Here is a 25,329-nt window from a genome sequence, read left to right on the forward strand (position 1 = left end):
GGGAATTCAATTAATAGAATGGAATTGGAGAAAAGGAGTGTGAACATCACGAGGTGACACGTGGCGCAACAAGATGTTTTGATTGACACTTTCCGGTCCGGCGGCATTGGAAAAAACCTTGTTTTTGTCTGTGTTTTTTCGCTTTTATTCCTTCGAGAGCAAGGAAATGTAAGGTTCTCTGGTCGGTCGCCGGCCGGTCCAATGGAAAAAAGTAGGGTTATCATCAGCCGGGTCCGGACCGGGCTTAGCATACATATAATAACGGTTATAGACTTATAGTCTGTGCACGGGTCGGGTCTGGATAATGATGATTTATGACCCGAACCAGACAATCCCGGCCCACAAATTTCCGGGCCCGGGCAAGGATAGCTATTTTTCTTCTAAGCCCCGCTTGGCCTGGACCTGCACCAAGGCCGCATAGATTGCGGGCTGGGTTCAGACCAACCAAACCCTAAGGCCAATCTTAGTATTTTAGGAAATATTTATGGCTATGTATCAAATATATATGGCATAACATATATGGTACATTTATATATATTTTTAAATCTTGATTGTAAAATTAAACTGAATGAAAATTCCAGATACTATATTTTGGGTCAAATGTCACTTTGGTTTCCGAATTTTAAAATGTAACAATTCAGTATTGGAACTTTCAAAACGTGATAAACCAGTACATGTCATTAACTAACTGTTAATCAGCTGTTAAGTGACATTTTAAAAATGTACAAATGCCCTTCAAGTGTCATCTGTTTTTCTTTGTCAACTATCCAAACATTGACAAAAAAATTAATAGTCCCAAATCCTTGTCTATTTCTATTCAAGAAAGTTGGGGTCACCACAATGCCCACTCAAACATAACCCCAACTTTCTTGAATGGAAGAAGCAATGATTTAGGACTATTAATTTTTTGTCAACATTTAGATGGTTGATAAAGAAAATTAAATGAGACTAGAAAGACATTTATGTCCTTTTCAAATGTCATTTAACAGTAGGTTAACTGTTGATTAATGACAAGTATTAGATTATCACGTTTCAAAAGTTTGGGTATTGAATGATCGATCACATTTTAAAGTCTGGGAACAAAAGTAACACTAAGCACAAGGTACAGGATACTAATCAAGAATTTTCCCTTATTTATTTTTAATGTAATTTTATTAAGTAAAATTGGCAAGCCCGAATTCCTAGCCTAGTTTGGTCCAGGCCCAACCCATGATCTTCCTTAGCTCAGAACCTGTGTTTAAAATGTAAAATTATATATTGGGCCCAAGGCTGGCGCAGAAATTTCTGGGCCTGGGGCTGGTTGGGTCTGAAAAACCTTAGCGTAGTTTAGTAGGAAGGTTTGGGTCCATAAACCTTGGACCTGACCATAAGTGAATCCAACTCTAGACCTGGTTAACCAATATATATATATATTGAAATTTATTAAAAGAGAAAGTATTTATTTATCTCTAGAAATATCGTGCAGTAAAGTTTAGAGTTTAGTGCTTTTAAATAGTACTATTAAACATGTAGGTGCATTTGAAGGTGATAGTATCTCTAAGACAAAACTATTTATAATTAATGGACACTTTCTGAATAGTTAAAAGTGGACAGTTTTTAGACAGGACAGTTATAACTGAGCAATTTCTAAAACGAGAGCAAAGGACATATATGTCCTCTTTATGCCCATTGTATGTTTATACAAAGGAGATAGAAAACATCAAATGAAAATTCCAGAAAGAATGGGCATTGGCTCTTTTGTAGGTAGTATAGATATAGATTGTGCTAAATTTTCACAGCCTCCGATTAGTTTTGATGATTTTGGGAGGTGGTCCAAATTTTCACACCCACCTAAACCCAATAAGACCTAGAATGATGCATAATAGGTGGTCCAAATTTAGAGAGATACAGACCTAGTTGAACCAGACCGGTCAACAATCTTTAATCTTAATAAAAGTAGGGGGTGAAACTTGGGTGGGTTCAGCTGGGTTTAGAGCCAACCCAGGCCTAACCCATTTAGAAATTATAATTAGAAAGCTGGGTTGGGTTTAACAAGCTTGGTCCAAGCTTGAAATTAATAGCAGTTCGACCTTCCGGTTTGAATGGATCAGGCTGTTGAAATTTTAAAAATAAAAAAATAAAAAAAAATTAAATTAAAAATGGCCAAAACCATTGTCTGGTTGAACAGATCGACGGTTTGACTGCCCACATCAGCGGGCCATTGACCAAATCAATGATTTTTGATAAAAAATGATTCAGAGGTGAAACAGAACCAATTGCCCAGCCAATTTTTGAGTCAAATGGTCCAACCATCTGTGTCATGACGGTTCAAAAACCATGCATTAAGCAGCATAATTGAAAGGGAAAAAAGGAAAATAATTAAAAAACCTTTTTTTCTTATTAGCCATCCAAAACTAGGGTTGCAAATGGCTTGAATCCAATGAGATATGAATAAAAATCCAAATTTGATTATTTTATATTTGATCGGGATCTTATTCCATGGGTTTATTTTGGATTCGATTTGAATTTAAATTGTAATAGAATACTGAATAGTATTAATAAATTAAACTAAAAATTATCAAAATATTTTATATTACTATAGCTAATACAACGAACTAAAAATGAATTTAATGTTGTATTTCGTGAATAAAATGAATTGAAAATAACTTGTATGAAACTTGATCCATGACATTTTAGTAAAACTACAACATTCAAACCAACTTTACCAATAAATATAATATAAATTTCAAATATATATGAATATAAATGTGTAAATCAAAGATCCAATTATAGACGGACTGAATTTGAATCACCCTTAACCGGATCAAATTTGAATCAAAATCGAGCTAAAAATGTTCATTTGGGATTACTTTTAATATATGCAAATATGTCACCAAATATGCCTCCATTTTTTTAGTCAAAAGAAGATGAAAATCTCTAGCAGTTATTTTTTTTTTCTAAACTTGAAAGTCAGTCACCAGGCGGCAGACGAGCTTGCTCGCGAAGCTTACTCGTTCTCTACTCCTTTAGATTTTATTTTTCCTTCTCTTCTTCTTATTTATTTTGTTGATTTTTGGGGATATACTACCCCTGGCCCGTTGTGTGTAGCATGGTTTTTAAAAACAAATCTGTGACAGAACCAGTCAGGGGTCCGGTTACTGGTTTGAACGGTCTGACCGTTTGACCCGAATAGCTGGTCCATTCTGATAAAAAATAAAAATAATTTAAAAAATTAGAAAACGGTCAAAATCGTTCAAACGGTTAATTGGTCAGTTCAGCGGTTTACTGACCAAAATCAACGGTTTTGAGGGAAAAAGAGGTTTTGGAGGAAAACTGAACCGGTCAAGTGACCGATTCCCGGTTTTCCAGTCTGACCATCCAGTCCGGTCCAGTTTTGAAAACAGTGGTGTATAGTACACTTTTATTATTAAAAACAAAAAAAACAAAAACAAAAACATGGCATTGGGTCTGAGCCCATTCAAATTTTGGCAAAATCTCAACCCGAATCCACCCAAATTGCAGCCCCAAACAAATGCTCCTCCCAAACCTAATCCTGTTAGCCATATGCCATCCAATAATAGCTTCCTATTGAAATTTTGTATGGATGTCAAACTTTGAATGACATTCCAACCCCTAGTTGTACCCAAAATTTGCAAGTGGTTTATTCAGAAAATGAGGTTCAATATGAATGGTTTTTATTTGTCATGAATCTATTAATTTGGCCACATAAAAAAAATGGCTCAGCCACAGATAGGGCAATTTTGGCATTAGATTTTTTTTCTCCACAAACAAGTATCTCAATTGCAAAGAAGCAATGAAATTCTGGTAAAGGAGTAGTTGTGTTCTTTATATACATACGTTTGCCATTAGCTAGTTGGTGGCTAATCGGATATTCCCGCTATTTACAAATCGAATATCATCTACATCTATATAGTATATCTATATGTTTGACGTTGATGCTGCAGATACAGTATTGCTTTTATTGCTGATATGTGGGTTGGAAATACTTTTTTTGAGAAAACGGTGTCTTTTTCCTATTTGAAAATGCTGCTGCCAGGTAAAACATTTCCTGAAGCAACATCAACACTTTTTGTTTGGTACCAGTGCTTCATATCTGTTTTTCAGCACTGGTACCCATTATAGGAAGTCCATGTCACTACCATATCACGTCCTCGTTAGCAGCAACAAGCTGCAATCTGAAAAAACAGTAAATTCGACATTGCTCCAAACCACGCCTAAAACACCATTTTTTATAGAAAAACAGTTCCAAACATATTGGTGTTTCCTGAAACACCGTTTTTTTCCGACATGGCGCTGATATGTCATCGCTTTCTGGTGCAACGACATCGATGCCAAACAGACACATAGTCAATACCAAATATTTTGAGATATATAAGGTGTTTTTTTTTGGGATCCATATAAATGCTTCATATTTAACCATGATATTATTTTCTTGGCCAATGACTGCAAGAAAATGGACTTCAAGTTGAGATCCTTTGCTTTCAAAGGCCTCCATATATATAGCCTTTCATTTTCTGTTGTATTGGTGTCCTTTTATGCACCTTGTGGGTAAAGTACTCCATAGTGGCTTTATGTAAATGTTTGTCAAGGACTCAGATCCATGTTTTGAAATAAATTTTTGTTTCGGATGATCCAAATGTGTCTGCTTTATCTTATCATTACCGAAGATTATCCATCCATCATGTAATGGATTGGGACATTTTTCAAACTGTAAGAATTTAAGCCAATGTTTACTCAGAGAAATTCTGATGAGCATGGGCAAAGTTAAGTAAACCAAGGGTGTCATGGTCCCCTTTATTCCCCATAATCTCCACTTATGTTAATAGATGATTGACCCCCTATTCATATTTTATTTTCCCCCTTTCCCTTGATTGGCCCTTTAAGAAAAATTCTTAAATCCACCATGACCATGAAAACCGTGTAATGACACGAGTAGCTGCAAACCATAGAAATAGGAGCTCTCTTTGGTGGAGAAGGCATATGCCATCTTGTAGGGTCTCAAAATAGATTTAATTTGGATTATAAAAGGCGACTAAAAAATTAATGCATTGGACAATCCTTGGATTCCAAGTTCAGCAATAAACTAGCTTGAAGGCTCTCAGAATACTAGGTTGTCATTATCACTGAAAGTCCCTGATCTTTTACTATCAGATGGCACATGGAATAGATCTCTCCTCCATCAACTATTCTCCTCATAAGTAATTCAACAAATTTTATCAGTTATGCCAAATAGTGAACTCTTAGAAAATTGAAAATTCACTACTTTGGAAGAGGAACTTGAAAGCTACATTCATAGTAAGGCCTGCATATGACTCATTTATCAATTAAAAACCATTTTCTTCTTCCACCATTTTGATTGGCCCAAGATTTGGAAGACCAAAAGTTGCATGTATGTATTAAGGGCCCATTTGGGTTGCGGGAATAGGGGTTTGGAATTAGAATCGGAATGGCCATTCCAATTTGAACTGTTTGGTTGGGTGGAATCAGGACCCATTCTCATTCTCGGTGGAATGGCATTCCCCCATTTGAGGGAATGGCCATTCCCTCCCTTTTTCTTGGGACTGAAATCTCATTCCAAATGATTCTAATCCCAATTTCGATTTATGTTTGAACCAAAGAGACTATGAGGATAGACCATGATTCTGAATTCAATTCAACTTTTTATTCGAAGGTATTGTGGGACAAAATGCCAACAAGAGACAGGCTTTGCAAACATTTAGACTTGGCTTAATTTCAAGGGAAATTTCCCAATTAGCAAGTGGTCCCCGAACCTTAAAATGCAATAATTCAATACTTGAACTTTCGAAACATGACAATCCATTACCTACCGTCAATTAGTTGTTAAGTAGCTGTTAAGTGACATTTGAAAAATACACAGATGCCCTTCAAGTGTCATTTAATTTTGTTTACCAACCATCTAAACGTTGACAAAAAATTAACAGTCCCAAATCCTTGCTTCTTCTATTCAAGAAAGTTGGGGTCACATTTGAGTGGGCATTCTGGTGACCCTAGCTTTATTGAATAGAAGAGGCAATGATTTGGGACTGTTAAATTTTTGTCTATGTTTGGATGGTTGATAAAGAAAATTAGATGACACTCGAAGGGCATTTATGTCTTTTTCAAATGGCACTTAACGGCTGGTTAACAGTAACTTAACAGCAGGCATTGGATTGTCATGCTTTGAAAGTTCGGGTACTGAATTGTCGCATTTTAAAGTTTGGGGACCAAAGTGACACTAAACTCAAAGTACAAGATACTAATTGGGAATTTTCCCTAATTTCAATGTGTTATTTGTGCTATTATCAATTTTTTGGTTAAATTACAAAGACGGTCACATCCTAAACAAAATAGTGGACTATCCGACTATGCTCTATAGCTTTGAGGCACTTGTGTGACAATCTCTCACATCATAAACAACAATGCTTCTTTGCAAGATGTAGACTCTAATCAAACATTTTTGTTGTTTATAGATGGATCCTTTCATCCGGCTATATGCACCACAAGAATTGGCTATTTCATCCAAAATCCCATGTCAAGAATGATGGTCTCATTTCCAAGTTGTAGATGCCAAGCACTCAAGCAGTCAACTGTGATCAGAACTGAAGTCTCTTATTAAGGCTGTGTTTGGTTTGAAAGAAAAGGTAGAAAAATTTTTCTTTCAAACCAAACACAGTATAAAGGCCTTAGGCAAACAAAGCATTTAAAGATCAAGGCAATTGTAGCCTTTTCTGATGTAGAAAAGACTCATTTGTATATATGCTCTTTTTTGATGCTATATCATTTGTATATATGCCAAAAACTCAAAAACATTAGGGACCATGGGTAGCATATTCCCCTTGAATAAGCAAAGAATACAAACAATATGATCTAATGAAAAGTCCTTTCCTTCTTTGCCTTTTTTTTTTTTTTTTAAAGAAAACTTAGAATTTTTAGAGATATGACCATCTAATTCCTTAAGAAAATTCATTAAAATCCTCTAATTGTTTTGACTAATTATGGATTAAATTACTGTTACAAAATCTATTAACACCATCTATAAAAATGAGAATGATCAATTTCTTTGGTCGAACACCCTGATTTTTGTTTCCAATTTTACCCCTTTTAATATATCTCTGAATGAATTGGCAAACAAACTCAAACCTTCTATTTTGCCCCTACATATAACAAAAGATAAGTGCACCAAAAAAACACAAACGCCTGGATAGCAAAAGTCTACATGATTTCTGTCAATTTACTTCTACGGTGAGCAGAAGCCACATTCAAAGAAGTGAGGACCCACTTCTTTTTCAAGTAGACTTATTTAAAACTGTATTTGGAGGCTCTATATGAAGGCAAAAAAATTTATGGCAATGTGTACGTGGTGCGCTACTACTAGGATATAATTTGATAATTTCAAATTTTGAAAATTATTTTTAATGTCAAAATTATTGAGGTTATTAATAGTTAAAAAAATAATAGTAGTAATTTTTAAAATGATTTACAATTATTACAAAAACATTGATAGTTCAGTAATAATTATTGATAATTATTTTGTTATTCAATAATTTCATAATGATGGTAATTTCAGTAGTTGTTATTATCAAATTATTAGTCATTATTAAAATAATGATCTATAATTTTGACTATTAATAACCTCGATAATTTTGAAATTATCAATATTTTCAAAATTATCAAATTATTGAATAACAAAATTACTGTAATTACTCAAATTTCCAAAATTATCAAATTTATGAAATAACAAAACATCGAATAAAAAATAATTTTAACAAAATTATTGAATAAAAAAGTTATTTTAAAAATCATTGTTATTATTTTTGAATTATCAATAATTTCCAATAAAGTTGAAATTATCAACAATTTCTATGAGATAATTATAATTATTATTGTTATGTAGCTATCATTTTCGAAATTATTGTAATTAATAATATTATTTAATAACAAGTATTATTATTCAATAATTCTCATTATTATTATTATTATTGTTATTATTATTATTAAATTATGAAATGGTTGAATAAAAAATAGTTATCAATAATTATTTTGAATACCAAATTTTAAATAATTTTTTGTAATTTCTAATAAGAAATTATTGAAACTTATTTTAAATAATGGTAATTATTGGAATTGGCATAATTATAAATTATCAAATTATTAGATAACAAAATAATGGTTTTCTTATGGCAATTTTTAGGGTGTTAGTGAGGATTTTCAGTTTCTTAACAATTTCTATGAATTTTCGTACTATTTTAGGAGGATATGAGGATGGTGTTTTGTTTAGAACATGAGTTAGATATCACGACTGAGGATTATGATATGTTGATTTAATGATAGATTTTAAGTTGACGTAGGCATGGCAAAACAAAAAGATGCTCTAGCAATTCAATTTTAGGCCAATTTATTTAAAATGTCTTGAGAATAAGTGCTTAGTTGATGATTTGGGTCGCAATGGAACTACTGAAACCAATCAAGTTGATCGTTCGATAATGAAAAAATGAGAAAAAGGAAAGAGGGGATACCGTACTTGATTAATTGGTTGAGTTGCAGTAGACAATGGAAAAGAAAACGTTGAAGAGCCTAACCCTATGTTTCTGGACGATTGAAGGGCATAAGTGGCATTTTGAAATCTAAGAGGGGACAATTTTGGAATCATAATTTTGAATAAGTGCTCATTGTATAAGCACTTAAAAAGGTTGAAATTTTAGCTAGGCTTCTTCAATAAACACTTATTTCGAGCTTATTTCTCAAATGCCAAAAACTACTTAATGGTATGGTCCTGGCCCAAAATAAGTTCTTATTCAAATAAGCACTCCCAAACTTGCCTTAGCCGTTGATGAGCTTTAAAGTTGATTACATTAGGTAATTTTTTGCTATGAACATTTATTGGGTTATTTATATCTTCAATTATATTTTTTTTAGTCTAATCATATAAATCACGTCAAATTATGAGTAGCTTATCAAATTGAGTAAACTTCCACAACTTCAATTTTAATTGTTTGGTTCAATTTAACTTGATCCCCATCCTAATGATTAGCGTATAATCTTAATTGTTTGATTATAAGATGGAGTTGATTTATAAATTGATGAAGAATTGAGTTATTACTATTATTATTATTTTAAATAAGACAATATAAATTTATTAGTAAAGAAAGAGAAGTATACAAACATATATTAAAAGTAGAAAACAGAAACAAAACAGATCTCACAAGCTACTCCAACAAAATAAACTTTGCGCAAACTTGAAATCGCAAGAACAAGACACCCAAACACAAAGACTTTGATTGTTCTACCTACAAAACAAACTTTACAAATGTACCTTATACCACATATCTGGAATATTGTCATCAAGCATGTCATCCATCTCATAGTCCAAATTAATCTATGGGCAAGGTGGAAAGAAAACCTTCATCTCGCGTCTCTCTCTCTCTCTCAAGTCGCGAATGAGACAAAAAGGTAAAGAAAGGAAAGCCTCAAAGACCACCCAAATTTTCTCACTCTTCTTTTCACCTTTTTCTTCTATTCACTTTGCTGAGGCTACGACGGGTACGAGCTAGTCAAAACTCGTAGCTGCTATGTGGGCCACCGTGGCGGGACATTGCTTATGGGCCACCCATGCTAGCTTTGAGTTGGGCTAACTCGGCTTACTCGTGCCGTGGCCTTTTCCATTGTGCATTTGCATTCCTCAATACACACTGACATATCTTCTGCTATGGAAGCTCTGCGTCTTTCTTTCCTCTGTCCTACCTCTCGTTCTTTCTCTTTCTCAATCGATTCGATCTGCCTTTGTTCATTCCTTTCTAATTCAAAAGAAAATAAAAAAATGAAGGAACATAAACTTTGACGAGGAGTGAGGCCGTTAAAAAATCTAGGTAGGTAGGGAGCGGGGGGAGAGAAGAATGACTACTCCCCTGAGGCTTTTGCTGCCTCTAAATTCGGCCTTCTGTTGTTCAGATTTCACTCCAAAAGGCTTTGGAATCTTCTCTCAAAATTCCAATTTCATCTCCCAAAGTCCCAACAACCCTAACACCTCGAGGCCATCTTCTCTTTCTTCTTGTTCTCCTTCGCATAGTAAATGGGTCGGAGCAAGGAAATATTCACACAACACAGGAAGCCTCCACTCAAGACAGACGGTATTTCTCTGTCTCTGTTTTGTTTGGGTTTCATTTAAAAGATATTTGGCGTCTTGTTTTTCTTTCTTCTTATGACATATAACGGTGCTCTGGTAATTGGGTTTTGCTTTGGATGGGCAAATGTCTGGATTTATGCACGGGCATTGGGTTTGTTCGTTCTTATTTGGAATGATCTCTGCCATTTTGCATCTTTTTTTTTTCTTTTTCTTCCTTGAAGTTCTTTGACTGTATGGTGGATATGCCTTTCGAATTGCCTTTTTGTGCTTATTTTGGTGGTATGTTATAATTCTGTAGTTTATTTTGGTTATAATTTCTTAAACACTAATGTGTTCTGCTATGAAGAGTGCCTTCCATCCCCACCCAATTTCCTACATGGGCCGCTAGGCCTTGAGATGTACACAAAAAGGTTCTGTAAGAGCCAAGCAGGTAAAGAAAGATTCTGTAAGAGAAGTCAAAACCTTTTATTTTAGGTTATAGAAACTAAACATACGCAAACTTTTATTTGGGGTTGTGTCTTTCATGGAGGGAAAGATGATGTTTTTGCTTTCAGATTTTGCCAACTATATGTTACTTTCTTATTTAGTGTATTCATTGTACACTAAAAGGTGTCAAGTCTTGACCCAATGGGTAAACCTGTCTCCCACTTGCGTGACTATTGATGTTTGGGTTGGTATATTCTTCCCAAATGATAAATGGTTCAGACTAGGGTGATATTTGTCAGTCTAAAATTGATTTTACCTAATCCAACCAGTTAAATATTTCAACAACCTGGCTTACCTGTGCTTTATTGTCCCTGGGATCAGGTAAGCAATCAAACCTGTTCAGGAAGGGCACTGGCATTTGAAGCTGACTTGACCCACCATGATGCGATGCCTTTCAGATTGTAGGTTTTCTTACATTTTATTATAATGGTTTAATTGTTGAACTTGGGTTTAGGGTGGAAATAATTTACATCATATTCATGATGTGTATTGCAATTCTCATTTCATACTGCTATGTGATGTGGTTTCTTCATTTGCAATTAAAAGAACTGTATTCTATGTGATGCTTAATTCCAAGTCCAGAGCTGCAGTCTCATGTTTCACCTTGTTTGAATCTGAAAAACCAGATTGTGTAGCAGAAAGATCTACTGTGAATCTATGGAATATATATGTTGCACATGCAGGGAGTTAACCTATTTTGGACGTGTCATCTTCTGGATTAATGACTAACTTAATCTATTTATTCTGACCATCAATTAGTGGCTTCTTATCTGGCCATTCATCCAACTTCTTTTACTGTCCAAAAGGTGTGTTGTCTAGCCTGACAGTGAAGAAAATAACTCAACCGGTTTTATTTAAAATCCTAGGAATTTGCACTTTATGTACATAAGATGGTGGGTCCCAGACTTGCATGTGCTTGATTTGTATGAATTTTCTGTTTTTATATAGGAACTACCATACTTGTGCTATTTATTAATTCGTGTAAACTTCCATATATGACATGTAACATCGGCTTCATGGCATTGGTTTTCTTTAGTAACAATATTATACGTCTTCTTCTTTAATAATGGCTTTATGGATACGTGGAAAAGGATCAAGGTCTGGATGGTCAGAGAAATGAAGTGAAGAACAAGATGCACATGTTTGGGTCTGATGAAGAGATAGCTACACAAGTTTCAACTCAAGTTGAATCTGTTGTGGAAGGGTCAGGGGCTTTGCTTGTGTCAGAGTTCAAACCTTCCCCCGATGTTGATTACTTACAGGTACTTCCTTATTGTGTATAAAGTTTGGCACTTTCAGATAACACCCTATTAAAGACTTCAAATGACTATATATATATATATTCAAATGACTCATATTGGTTGCTATTTAATTTTTTATTTTCTATATAATTATTGATTCAGTTCCTCTATTTTATTTCTTTTGCTTTGATGAATGTGCACATTGGGGTTGGATTGAATGGCAAAACCTCATCCTATATGGCTCAATGTGATTATTCATTTCTTACAAAGGAGTACTCTTGGATCCAATTTTGCTGGACCATTTGATATTTAATTAATCTGACTAGAAAGATATCTTCCAGAAAAATTTCCAATATTTGTTCTGCTATCTTATTTAGGGCCATGAAATTAGGTCAGGTTTTAAATTGTCACATACACATTTCCTTCATGGGAAGGAAAGGAAACTCAAATAAAGGGCCCATCTCAGAGGTAGGAGGATGATACCTTGCCATTCTCCTATTGTGATTTGTGACTCAATGTTTCTTTCTTTCTTTTTCCCCTTTGGTTATACAATGTGATTGAAGTTTGGTTGTTGTAATATTGTCTCCGTATTTTTTGAAGGAGTTATTGGCCATACAACAACAAGGACCAAGAGCAATAGGCTTTTTTGGAACACGAAATATGGGTTTCTTGCACCAAGAGCTTATCGAGATTCTTAGCTATGCCATGGTTATAACTGTATGACATTCTATCTTTACTTACCTTCTATGTTTCTTTGCAAGGAAATTAAGCTATTTCTGCATAGATTGCAATGATATTCAGAGGCATACTAATACATAAGCCTTTGGAAAGCTCAACTTCTCAGAGATTACTAGGTGGTTACTGGTTGCATACTGTCAGATCATTACCCATGCCCAAACATGTTATGATATACATCCTTCTTTTTGTAAATTTCGTGGGTTATAAGATGATGGAGGACTCAAACATGGAGGCATGACGTGAGGTGTTCCACTACCTAGAGGCATGAGGTGTAGTTCAGGATGTAAGAGGCATAAGCCTCCTGAACACAGGGAGGTTCGGGAGGTGTAAGCGTCCTTAAGAGGACTCAGCTAGGTGTCACCGTCCCTAGGGTTTTTAATTGTAATCTGAGGAGCTATACTCGAAGTAGCAAAGAAGAGAAGAGAACCACAAAATTGAAGAGGATGTCGAACTGTACTAGCCAGTCGACCAGTCTTTTATTTATAGATGAATGTAGTACAAGGTACAAGAAATTACTAGGATGCCTCTAATTAGTGATGGGACACCTAGATGACTTAAATCATTAAACAGGATTAGGCCCATTAACACAGGCCCGGTTACAAGATAAGTTAAACATAAGAATGGGATAATGAGAACTCTTATCAGCCGAACATCACTCTAACATTCTAACACTCCCCCTCAAGCTAAGCATGGATATCAATCATGTTTAGCTTGCCAAGTATGTCCCTGAACTTTGTTGTTGCCAGTCCTTTTGTTAATACATCTGCAATCTACATCTCTGATGGAGTATAAGGCACACAGAGTTCTCCTGAAATAATTCTCTCTCTGACAAAGTGTCGATCAATTTCAATATGTTTTGTCCTGTCATGCTGCACGGGATTGTTGGCAATGTTGATAGCAGCTTTATTATCACAATACAGCTTGAGAGGACCCTCAGTCTTGATACCAAGCTCATTAAGGAGAGTTCTGAGCCATAAGAGTTCAGCAACCCCGTGTGCCATAGCCCGGTATTCTGCTTCTGCACTTGATCTAGCCACAACATTCTGCTTCTTACTATGCCATGTGACTAGGTTTCCTCACAAGAATGTACAGTAACCTGAGGTTGATTTTCTATCTCCAACATACCCAGCCCAATCAACATCAGTGTAGGCTTCAATTTCAAGTCTACTGTTTTTCCTGAATAGAATTCCTTTCCCTGGGCAAGTCTTCAAGTATCTGAGAATTCTTTCCACTGCTCTCATATGAGGGGTCTTTGGTGAGTGCATGAATTGACTAACAACATGCACTGCATAGGCAATGTCTGGCCGAGTAAGGGATAAGTATATCGGTTTTCCTACCAATTTTTGGTACCTTTCCTTATCACAATATTCCTCACCCATTGATTCTTGTAATCCATGGCTTGGTTCTATTGGAGTGTTTGCTGGCCTGCACCCCATCATGCCTGTTTCCTCTAGGAGATCTAGCACATACTTTCTTTGATATATGTAGATTCCTTCTCTTGATCTAGCAACTTCAATCCCAAGAAAGTATCTCAGATTTCTCAAGTCTTTGATCTCAAATTCTGAAGTTAATAACTTCTTCAGCCTCTTCATCTCTTTCACATCATTTCCAGTAATCACCATATCATCCACATATACAATGAGTGCTGTAAGTTTGTCATCCTGTCTCCTTGTAAACAATGTATGATCCGCACTGCTTTGAGTGTACCCTACTTTATTCATGGCCAAACAAAGTCTCTCAAACCATGCCCGGGGAGATTGCTTCAAACCATATAATGCTTTCCTTAGTTTACATACCTTCTTTCCAACATCATATCCAGGTGGGGGTTCCATGAATACCTCTTCATGAAAATCACCATTTAGGAAGGCATTCTTCACATCCAGCTAATGAAGTTCCCAAGAGAATTTTGCTGCTAGTGATAGTAGAACCCTGATTGTGTTGAGCTTTGCTACTGGGGCAAAGGTTTCCTTGTAGTCAATTCCTTTATTTTGTGTAAATCCCTTTGCCACAAGTCTGGCCTTGTACCTCTCAATTGACCCATCTTCCCTGTGCTTTACTGTGAATACCCACTTGCACCCAACAGTGCCTTTCCCCTCTGGCAGGTCCACCAATTCCCACGTTCTTGCTTTCATTAGGGCTTTCATCTCCTCATTCATGGCTTCTTTCCACTTTGGATCAGATGCCGCCTCTGAATACCTGGAAGGGACACATACAAAGGAAAGAGCAGACACAAATGAATGATAGGCAGGGGATAAGTGTGAGTAAGAAACATTATCATCTATGGGATGCCGAGTGGTACAAGAACGAACAGGCTTACGAAGAGCAATAGGAAGATCCAAATCTGAATTGAGTGAATCAGAATTACCTTGGATTGCAGAGACAGATAAATCCAAGTGCACCAAGAATAATGGTCAATAAAACTGATAAAGTAACGGAAGCCATCAATGGAAACAATGAGTGAAGGACCCCAAACATCAGAATGAACCAAATCAAAAGGGGCTTGAATTTCATTACTAGACATTGGATACATTGATCTACATTGTTTTGACATTTGACACACATCACAAATTAAAATCTGACTCGGAATGCCCTTACATAGTTCGGGAAACAACATTGCTAAAGAAGAAAAGGACAAATGACCTAGCCTAGCATGCCACAAGTGCAGCTTAGCTATTGACTCCACACTTTCCGGACTAGTAGTAGAAGCTTGCAAGGCTGAGCTGACATCCTCATCAAAATAGTAGAGGCCCCCATACTCATGACCACTCCCAATCGTTCTCCTCATCAATCTGTCCTGGAAGACACAATGAGAAGGAAAGAAAGTTATACTGCAGTTCAAATTTTTTGTAAGCTTTGAAACAGACAACAGATTTGAAGTAAGACTAGGAACATGTAGGACTGATTTAAGAGAGAGATCCTTGCTTAGGTCAACCACTCCCTTTCCAGAGATGGTGGAGAGGGACCCATCAGCTACTCTCATCTTATCCTGGCCAGACAACAAATGACATGTAGAGAATAAGGAGGACATATGTGTCATATGGTCAGTGGCTCCGGAATCAATCACCCAAGAGGTAGAATTAATGGAACTAGTTGCACTAAATGCAGAGGCTGTACCTGATTTGGCAAGAGAGGTGGAAGCTAAAGAATTGTTCTTCAGACGGGCTAATGCCCGGCTGAGAACCTCTACCTCACTAGCTGTGAAGCCCGAAGTACTTGGTCCAGAGGAGTCGGCAGCCTGCCTTGCAGTGGAAGAGGACACTGTCTGAGTACTCTGTGAGTTGTCACTACTGTTGTTGGTGGCAAGATTCCCACTTGCTGTGTGGCCCTTATGTTGCCTTATGTCCTTTCTCAAAGCAGCTGGCTTCAGATGAGGGTACAAGACCCAACATTTCTCCTTTGTGTGTTTCTCACCACCACAATGGGTACACTCGAGGGACTTTTTGTCTGAAAATCTATTCCCCTTAGTGGAGACTAAGGCTGTTCTCCAGGTAGTTCTGTTGACTGTGTCTGGGAGTCAACTTGCATCTCCTTTCTCCTTACTTCTTCATTCCTCACCAGGTAGTAGACATGGTGAAGCTCAGGTAATTCATCTCTCCCTAGAATCTGTGACCTTATACCTTCATATACAGGGTCAAGACCCGCCAGAAACTTGAAGGCTCTGCCCTCCTCAATCTGCTTGTCATGCCTCCTTATCATTGGCATTTTCCCAATCCAAAATCAAGTGGTGGTCAAGCTCTTCCCAAAGGCCTTCCAGTGTTGCAAAGTAGGTTGCCACGGACATGTCTCCTTGCCTTAGGGCTACAATGTCTTGGTTCAGCTTGTAGATTCTAGCATTGTTCTTTTTCTAGCCGTATGTTTTAGATTCTTTCTCCCAAATTTTAGCGGCTGTAGGGAAGTGATGAACAGTTCTGGCCATCCTAGGAGTCATGGAGGCCAGCAACCAAGACATGACTGTGGCATTTTCCTTGCGCCACACGGTGTATTCAGGACTACCAATTTCTGGTTGTTTCTTGTCTCCATCCAAATAGCCTTTGAGACCATGAGAGGTAATGAACAACATTGCTGAGACGGACCACTCTTTGAAGTTATACTCATCCAACAACACACTTGTAATCTGCAAGCTGTGCAGATTAGGGTTTTCCAGGTTTGAGGACCTTGTGACAGGTCTGTTATCTCTAGAGGAAACTTCACCGGATAGTGAGGACATCCTGACTTCAGTCCGAGAGTTGTTCACAGTGCTGTAGGTGGTTCTGTTTAGGACTGGCCGAAGTGGTCACAGTGTTCACAATGCTGGTAGAAGTGTTCACAGTTTGGGTACAGTAGCAAGTAAAGGTCTGTAACTGAACCAGTTCACAGTGCTGGTAAACGTTTAAGGCTGCAACTGTGCAGTGCAGAAGTAGGGCTGATAACCGACCTGAAGAAAATCTGTAACTGAAGTTGCCACAGTTCTGTAAGAGTCTTGCTGATGCACCGAAGCTGCAACTGTAGAAGAGGCTAAGTCTTTACCACTTGTTATGCACAAGTCTTGCTGGAGCATGAAGCTGCAACTGTAGAGGAAGCACTCTCCCTTTCGGCTAGTGCTAGGACTGCTGAAATCAGTCCTCAACTAGGTCTGTCCTATACAGACCTCTCTTAGTATCCCAATAGCTACTACTTGCTGGAAGTAACCTAGTAGGACATCTACTTCTGGGTCTTACTTCCCTTGAGTCCTACAACCAAGAGAAACCCTAGGTTCGAACTTGCTTTACTCTCTTACACTCCTAGGTCTTTACTGCAGCAACCCAGAAAAGGAAGAGAGAAGATGAAAAGACAGCAAGAGAAGAGAGTGCGCCTGCTGAAACCAGGAAGGAGCTAATGCTCCGATACCATGTAATCTGAGGAGCTATACTCGGAGTAGCAAAGAAGAGAAGAGAACCACAAAACTGAAGAGAATGTCGAACTGTACTAGCCAGTCGACCAGTCTTTTATTTATAGATGAATGTAGTACAAGGTACAAGAAATTACTGGGATGCCCCTGATTAGTGATGAGACACCCAGATGACTTAAATCATTAAACAGGATTAGGCCCATTAACACAGGCCCAGTTACAAGATAAGTTAAACATAAGAATGGGCTAATAAGAACTCTTATCAGCCGAACATCACTCTAACATTCTAACATTAATCAAGCAACAAAGAAGTACAAGAACACTAGGGGGGGGGTGTATTCAAATGAATGCCCCATTCCCAAAGAGCAAGATTTTATTAACATGGGCAAGGCATATGTACATTTACATAAATGCCCTATTACCCTTATTAGGAGGGCAATGTAAAGAAATAAGAATTACAAGCAAAAAACATAAGAAATGCATGATATCTTATATACAAGCTACTGTAATGCAGTAGGACAACTAGGACTGTCTACACTAGGTACGGAATGTAAATCACCACAATCCATTAATAAAACTGATTATTAGCTCAACAACCTATTGATTTATTTTAGGAAGGAGACTGATAGACAATGTTTGTTTCAGGAGTAGGAGACCTAAGGGAAAATCATCCCGTAGCAACTTATATGTGTACCATAAAAGCTAGAATCTTATATTTTCTCACAAGTTTTCTAATGTCTGCATTCATGTTACAGAAAAATCATATTTTTACATCAGGAGCATCAGGGACAAATGCTGCTGTTATTAGAGGTGCTTTAAGAGCTGAGAAACCAGAGTTACTTACTGTAATCTTACCTCAAAGTCTTAAAAGGCAACCCCCTGAGAGTCAGGAGTTACTTTCTAAGGTAATTTGTATTCTCGATTTTTGCTTGATGTCAAATTATGCTTTAAAACTAGTGCTTATTCTTTTCATCATATCAGCCTGATGTATTTGTTCAAGAAACAAGAGTTTGTATGTGGTGAATGATATATGTGATGAGATTGTTATTAATATTGTACTCTAAAATGATATAACATTAAATTTGCACCAAGTTTTAGAACCTGGAAATCAATTGTTTATTGGTGGTTTGTGAACCATTTCATTTGGTTGTTCAACTGTAATTTTACAAAAAATGCATCATAGGGGAAATATGTGAAAATAGGGAAGATGTATGAAAAGATAAAAAAAGAATGCAAAACCTCTGATCTGGTTATTTGGATGGTTTATTGACCAGATTTCAGGTTTTCAATGCATGGGCAATTCAGGATAGAGCCAATTCAGCAACCTTGTTTTTAAAACATTGACTATTTCTACCCTAAGCATGGCAAGCAAGGCACTCAAAAAAATAAGGAAAAGGTGAAAAATCTTCTTTCCTGAAATTGCCATGTCTTCATTTCTCTCTCTGTGAACAATTGCAAATTAAGAGGATAAAAATATATTTCTTTTTTATGCAAAAGCACAGAGGTAGGGAGGGAGAGCCTAACAACCTTGTTTCCTCGAAGGGTCTGGATTTGTATCGATTATTGACAGTATTATTAGTAGGACATGCTATCATATTTATATAATTTCTTTTCACCATTTATGTCATTTTCCTATTAGTTTATGCAATTTATTTTTTACTTAATCTTTTTTGTTCCAATAGACTTGTAGAGATGCAATTCCAGGTCATTAAAAAACATTGTAGGTTCTAAAATGAGTATATAACCAATAACCGTACAGCCATGATAGTCTGTCACAAATCAGTGTTACCTGTAACCTTAAATCCAAGGGTTTGTCAAAGCATGCAAGTTGACATGTACTCATCTAAAGTAATGTAAGAAGCACTGAAGAGTCAGTTACTGGATCATCAAACCCTGTAAGGAGCTTTCCTTCAAAGGAAATTTGGTGTCAGCCTGTACCCCCAAAAATTTGGGCTTTTTGTTGGGAGGTGGTTATCCAAAAAATCAATACTCTGGATATGTTGCAAAGAAAAAGGCCAAATGTTTGCCTATCATCCCATGTTTGTAGCCTCTGCTTGGGATCTGGTGAGACGATCACACACCTATTAATTTCTTGTCCATTTGTATGCTTTATTTGGACATGGTTCTCTTCTATCTTTGGTTGTAGGTGGACACCTCCCCCAGATGTGGCAAGCCTTTTTAACCTAAGCTTTTTTAGGCAACCGAGGAGACATGGAAGATTAATGTGGAGAGCCACAAGAGCAGCTATCTTATGGTCAGTTTGGGAAGAAAGGAATAATAGAATTTTAAAGGAGTGGAGAAATCCAAGGAGGCAATTGTAGAAAGGATAATTATTATGACTATTCAATGGTTGAAAACTTTGGATTTGTTTAAAGACTTCTCAGTTGAAGACATTTATAGGAATTGGGAAGTGGTGGCTCCTACAACTTCCATGAAACCTATTGTGCAGGAATTGTGGTCCCCACCAACACAACAAAGAGTGAAATTGAACTTTGATGGGAGTTCAAGAGGTAACCCAGGCCCTTCAGGTATAGGAGGAGTATTCAGAGATGAAAATGGCAGAATTTTGGCTTTGTTTTCAGGACCAATAGGAGTGAGGGACTCGTTGAGAGGGGAGGTGATGGCCTTGCTTCAAGGTGTAAGATATGCAAAATAGTTGGGGTTACACCAAATTGAGATAGAGGGAGACTTTAAATTGTTGATTGAGTGGCTGCAATCTAGTAAGTTGTGAGCATGGATTTATAGACAGCCCATAAGGGAAATCCTCAACATAATAAGGGAGATCGGTGCATGCTTCAAATGGACAAGGAGATCAGCTAATGGTTTAGCTGACACGTTGGCTAAACAAGGGACTGTGAGGGAGAGTATGTTCTGGGCAGTTTTGTAAGAAAGATTACCGGGGGCTCAAAACCTACCTAGGGGTTGACAGCTGTACTTAAATCTGGAAAGTTATTCTAAGTTATATTAATGAAGTTACCGTTTCCAATAAAAAAAAGTCAGTTACTGGATCGAAGAGTCTTATGAGTTAGTGGTCAAGTTTATATGTTTAGAATGTTGGGGCTATTTAGTAGGGATGGTTACTTATTTTCAGCCAACATTCGGATAATGCTTAGTCATTGGAAGGAGTCTGGCTTTTTTATTATTGTATTTTTAGTTTGTAAGGAGTCTGCTTAAAATATTAGTTTGTTACTAATAAGATGTGCTTTTTTTATCATTCTTGATTTCTCTTGAGGACAGTTTTACCTCTCAAACAAAGCGTCTCTCTCACTCTCTCATCCTCATCCTTACTGTTACCAATATCAAGACTCTTTTTCTCTTCATGGCACTTCACCATAGCTAAGAAGGGAAAGATAAATGTGTCTCACCCCAATCAATGCAGCAGGCTTGCAGCAGTAGTTTGGTATTAGAGTCGGGCCACAAGGGTCTCTAGTTGGATAGATACTATTAACTTTATGCCATCCATAGACAACAAAGAAATGCCCGCCTTAAGTCACAGTGGTTTAGAAATGGCAGTCTTACCTCTTGGGGTGGCCTTTCATTGTAAGAACTTACCAAAGTTTCAAATATTTGTGGAAGCAAAAAAATCACCATGATGATTCACCAACCCAACCCTTGAGGTAAAGTTATTTATTTATTTTTTTTTTGGGGGGGGATGTTTGCAAAATCAAATCATGCAAGTTTAGCTGCTCTCTTGATTTTAGAATGTTGCTATTTAGTAGGGATGGTTATGTATTTTTAGCCTATGTTCAGGTCATGCTAAGTTAGTCATTTTAAGAGTTGCCTGTGTTTGGCTCAGCAAGACAAGAAAATATGGACTTGCAGACACTTGACATGTCTATGGAAAAACATATACCATTAAAGGAATTCATATGTTTTAAATATATATCCACAAAAATGTTGTTTTTGTCACTAAATAACATTTTATATGAAAAGTGATGTTCATATTGCACATTAGGTATTAAGCTAGGAGATAAAAAGGAAATAATACGTATATGTGCCCTTAAGAATCCGTAGTCTCAACTCTGATGCTGTAATCATCCATTTAGGAGTCCATACAACACTGTTTAAAAGACGAAGTTGGTTATTAATGAGATGAGATGTTTGTAACACTTGATTTCTCTCAAGGATGATTTATCTCTCTCTCATTCATTCTGTCACCAATCCATCAAGATTCTTTTTCTCTTTGTAGCATTTCACCATGCTAATAAGGGGGAAGGTAAGGTTGTTTCCATAACGCTGCTTGACATGTGTTCTGGCATGGGAAACCTATTGCAGAAGTATCAAACTGCCAGAGAGTACATTAAAATCTATCTTGTTTGATGCAAATTACCAAATAAGGCCAGGAGGGGTGGGGGGTAGTGCAAGAAGAAGCTAAAATTAAAATACCTATTCAAGTTATGGTGAAAAAGAATCATTAGAATCTACTTTACATTATGAAGTCTGGGATGATGTTATGTGTGGAGCCTAACATTTTATTCTTTTTTATTTTTGTGATTTCAGGTAAAGAATGTAATAGAGAAACCACACAATGATCATCTTCCATTGATAGAAGCAAGCAGGTTTGTGGAAACTCCTTTTTCATTGTCATTATTCTTGTAATGTTCCTCATATCTTGGTTGAGAACCTTTCTTTCTCATACCAACTTGTGCGTCAATGGAAAACTTACTGCTTTTTCTTTTTTATTAGCATTAGTAACAATAAAGTTGCTTTTTTTCTTTATAAAAAAAGTCTTTTTGTCATTAGATTCAAAATTTTGGCTCAGTAATTGAGTCTTTATATTCAAGTAATGCCTGAATCAGTAGGTATGCTATGTCAACTCATGTGAATGGTGGGCCAAAGAAGTGAGAGGCTGAGAGAACCTAAATTTGTTAACCATTTTCTGGGTTCTTTTGAGTATTTGGTTTAGAAAATTTTCCGAAGGCAATATCATCCTTACATCATAATATAATTGTTCCATTGTCAAGCCAATTTCAGGGACAAATGCATCCCAATGACTGAAGAATAACGTTGAAGAAAGAAAAATGCAAATGAACATGTCAAAACTGGGATTTGTACTGCTTTTCTTCCATAGAGGTAATGTTGCAAAAGTGTGAAATTCAATGGGCCCCACTTTCTCCTTTAAAGAGTAGACATAAATTAAATGCTTATGAACAGTTTATCTATGTCATGGTCTACTTTTGGGTTTTCCTCCATTGTATTTCATGTTATACTCAGCCCCGAGAGTGCATATAATGGCTTGTGCTGAAAAAAAAAGTTTTTTTTTTTTTTCAATAATCAAATAGTGGACAAGGATGTTTCTTTTTTCTTCTCATTTCTTTTGGGGTCCAAACTTAAGTGGTATTTTGTATGCTGGCTGTACTAGATGTTTGTGATTGCCCTTTCTTTCAAATTGACATTAAATCCTTAGTCCCTGGGATGTTTATTCTCTAGACTTTTCTTGTAGCTACATCAGTGTTTTCAACCCAACCCGCCGTTGATCCGGCCAGTTGAACTGTTTGACCTGTCACCTGGCAATGATTCCGGACAGAGAGACAGTGTTTATTTGCTTTCTATATTTTTTTAGTTTATTGCCTCCGAGTTTTTCATTTTCTTTCTCCCCAAGGAATTTTTCTTCTTTCTGTGATGGATCAATGACAGGCTGTGTAACATGGACATCATCTCCCAAGTACAACAGGTCATTTGCTTTGCTTTCCATGACAGCAAGTTGCTAATGGAGACGTGTCAAGAAGCAAAAAACATGAGGAAGATAGTGACACTCTTCTACTTGGATTGAAAGAAAGACGGAGAGACGGACGGACATCTTTTCTTCTAAAAGCGTGCTTATTTTTTGTGGATTGGATTGGGGAATCCATAGCAGAAGGAAAAAAATTGTTCGTCTTTGTTTCTAAGTTAGCTTATGGTATAAAGCTAGAGCTTCCATTTATTCATCGTTTCCAACATCATCGATTGATTGGAGGGGGGGGGTGCATTTGTTATTGATGTTGATTTTGAGAATGAAAAAGAAAATATGGTAGATTATACTTGTTACGGTTCAGCTCAAATGGGTGTTTTCCCCACCTCACCTCACGCAAAAAATATTATTTTATTGTAATTATCATATTATTTATGAATAAGATGTATTAGTGGCTTGGAATTTTGAGTATGACCATTGAATGGAACTGGCCCATGTACAGGAGATAATAAAGGGCCCATTTGGTGCATCTTTTTGGGAAGATCTTCTGGTGGTTCTAACAGTCAAAAGATGCATTGAGTTTTTGCATGAAGATTTTAGCAGTCCGAAGCATGTTTGATAGATGTATATTTTTTCGTGCGTCTTTCTATGTCTTTTTGCATGAGAATAAAATGCAAAAAACGTAAAAAGTTTCATTTGGAGCTTTCCAAAATTAGCCCAAAATGGGTTTTTTGCGTCTTTTTGGTGTTTCGGTTTTTGGTGCCTAGGTCTTCTTCACACCAAATGGAAATAAGCTGAAAATCGGTTTGCCCGGCTTGTAAACAGTCAAAAGATTGTGCGGAAAGATGTGCCAAATGGGCCTAAAAGCTTCCCAACTCCTACGAACTTTGGACAATTGCATTCTTCTAACCATCAAATAAATGGATATTTTAGGCTCAATTTGGAAGGAGTACAAATGTAAATATGTAGATTGCAAAACCTTATGCTTTGTATTAGGGAAAATTTCTGATTAATACCCTTTACTTTGGGCCTACTGCCACTTTGGTCCCCAAATTTTAAAATGCAATAATTTAGTATCTAAACTTTTAAAGCGTGACAATCCAATGCCTACATTTAAAAAAAGACACAAATGCCCTTTAAGTGTTATTTAATTTTCTTTATCAACCATCTAAGCGTTGACAAAAAACTAAATGACATTCAAAGGACATTTGTGTCTTTTTCAAATGCCACTTAGTGGTTGGTTAACAACTAGTTAACGGTAGGTATTGGATTGTCATGTTTTGAAAATTTCGTTATTAAATTGTCACATTTTAAAGTTTGGGACCAAAGTGGCATTAGGCCTAAAGTATAGGGTACTAATAGGGAGTTTTCATAATAATAATAATAATAAAAGCAGAAAAAAGGGATAATGATGGTTCAACCCAGAGTCAGAATTTGTAAGCCCAAATTACAGTTGAGGTAGGTGCCAACTTGAAATTAATGCCAATTCACGGGTGGGCATTGGTGTATAGAATGAGAATTTTTAATATTTTGAATGTTTATAAATTGTAGTGCAATTCAGAAATCTGCATTGGGCCTGTTCTTAATTCTCCGGAAATAGGGAGCTCGGGTTCTCAGTAGGGAGCTCGCTCTTAATAGAGCGGTCTGGAGTTCGGGCTCGGTAGTGAGCTTGGACTTGCTTCCGATGTTCGCTTCGGGCGCTCTATTGTTCCGAGTTGCTTGCCTTTGCCACGTGTCGGGCGATTGCGAGGTCGGGCCAAGTTTCCCTTCATCAATTGCCCCCCACTCCCTGCGACAAGGGTCCTGTCTTGGTGCGGGGAGTTCGTAAGGTAGCAGGAGGGTTTTGGTCCGTGCTGAGGGCGCTCGATTTAATTTGATTTTCAAAAAAGGGCATGCGTTTGGGAGACGTGACGGCAGTCGTTTGAGAGTTGGGCTGCAGACGCTTTTATTGCGAGGAGACGTGCGCCGACACCCCGTCAGTTTCGAGAAGGTGCGTGCTGACACCCGTCCTCTGACAGGACGTGCGCGACGCTCCGTCAGTTTCGGAAAGACGTGCGCTGACTGGCCTCGGAAGACGTGCGGTTTAGCGCGGCTGTGGGCCGTTGGATTGGCTTCGATCTAGGCCGTCGCTTTCCAGCCACTGTGGATATAAATAGCGCGCGGGGGGGGGACCCCCGTCCTTGCTACCGTTGTACCTCTTGAG

At 37.1% G+C, this 25,329-nt stretch overlaps 1 protein-coding gene across 12 annotated transcripts; it reads left to right on the forward strand.

Moving 5' to 3' along the window:
- The first annotated feature begins 9,558 nt into the window (after positions 1 to 9,558).
- On the forward strand, positions 9,559 to 23,584 carry LOC104605746 (uncharacterized). 12 transcript variants are annotated; one of them, XM_088901360.1, is made up of 7 exons: positions 9,559 to 10,127; positions 11,701 to 11,871; positions 12,228 to 12,318; positions 12,451 to 12,567; positions 18,211 to 18,360; positions 21,956 to 22,014; positions 23,093 to 23,584. In XM_088901360.1, exons 2-7 carry the CDS (start codon positions 11,855 to 11,857, stop codon positions 23,226 to 23,228), a joined length of 570 nt encoding a protein of 189 aa, XP_088757486.1. In that variant the 5' UTR covers positions 9,559 to 10,127; positions 11,701 to 11,854; the 3' UTR covers positions 23,229 to 23,584. The 12 variants fall into 12 exon arrangements, 8 of the variants coding, with proteins under 8 accessions (XP_088757486.1, XP_010269330.1, XP_010269410.1 ...); XM_010271108.3 differs by lacking the exon at positions 12,228 to 12,318 and adding an exon at positions 10,931 to 11,010 and having other exon boundaries at positions 9,585 to 10,127; XR_016084123.1 differs by lacking the exon at positions 12,228 to 12,318 and adding an exon at positions 22,420 to 22,528 and having other exon boundaries at positions 9,614 to 10,127; positions 23,156 to 23,584.
- Positions 23,585 to 25,329: the final 1,745 nt, after the last annotated feature.

The sequence above is a fragment of the Nelumbo nucifera genome, chromosome 3, assembly GCF_055504915.1.
Source record: "Nelumbo nucifera cultivar China Antique chromosome 3, China Antique-T2T, whole genome shotgun sequence".
NCBI classification, from domain to species: domain Eukaryota; kingdom Viridiplantae; phylum Streptophyta; class Magnoliopsida; order Proteales; family Nelumbonaceae; genus Nelumbo; species Nelumbo nucifera.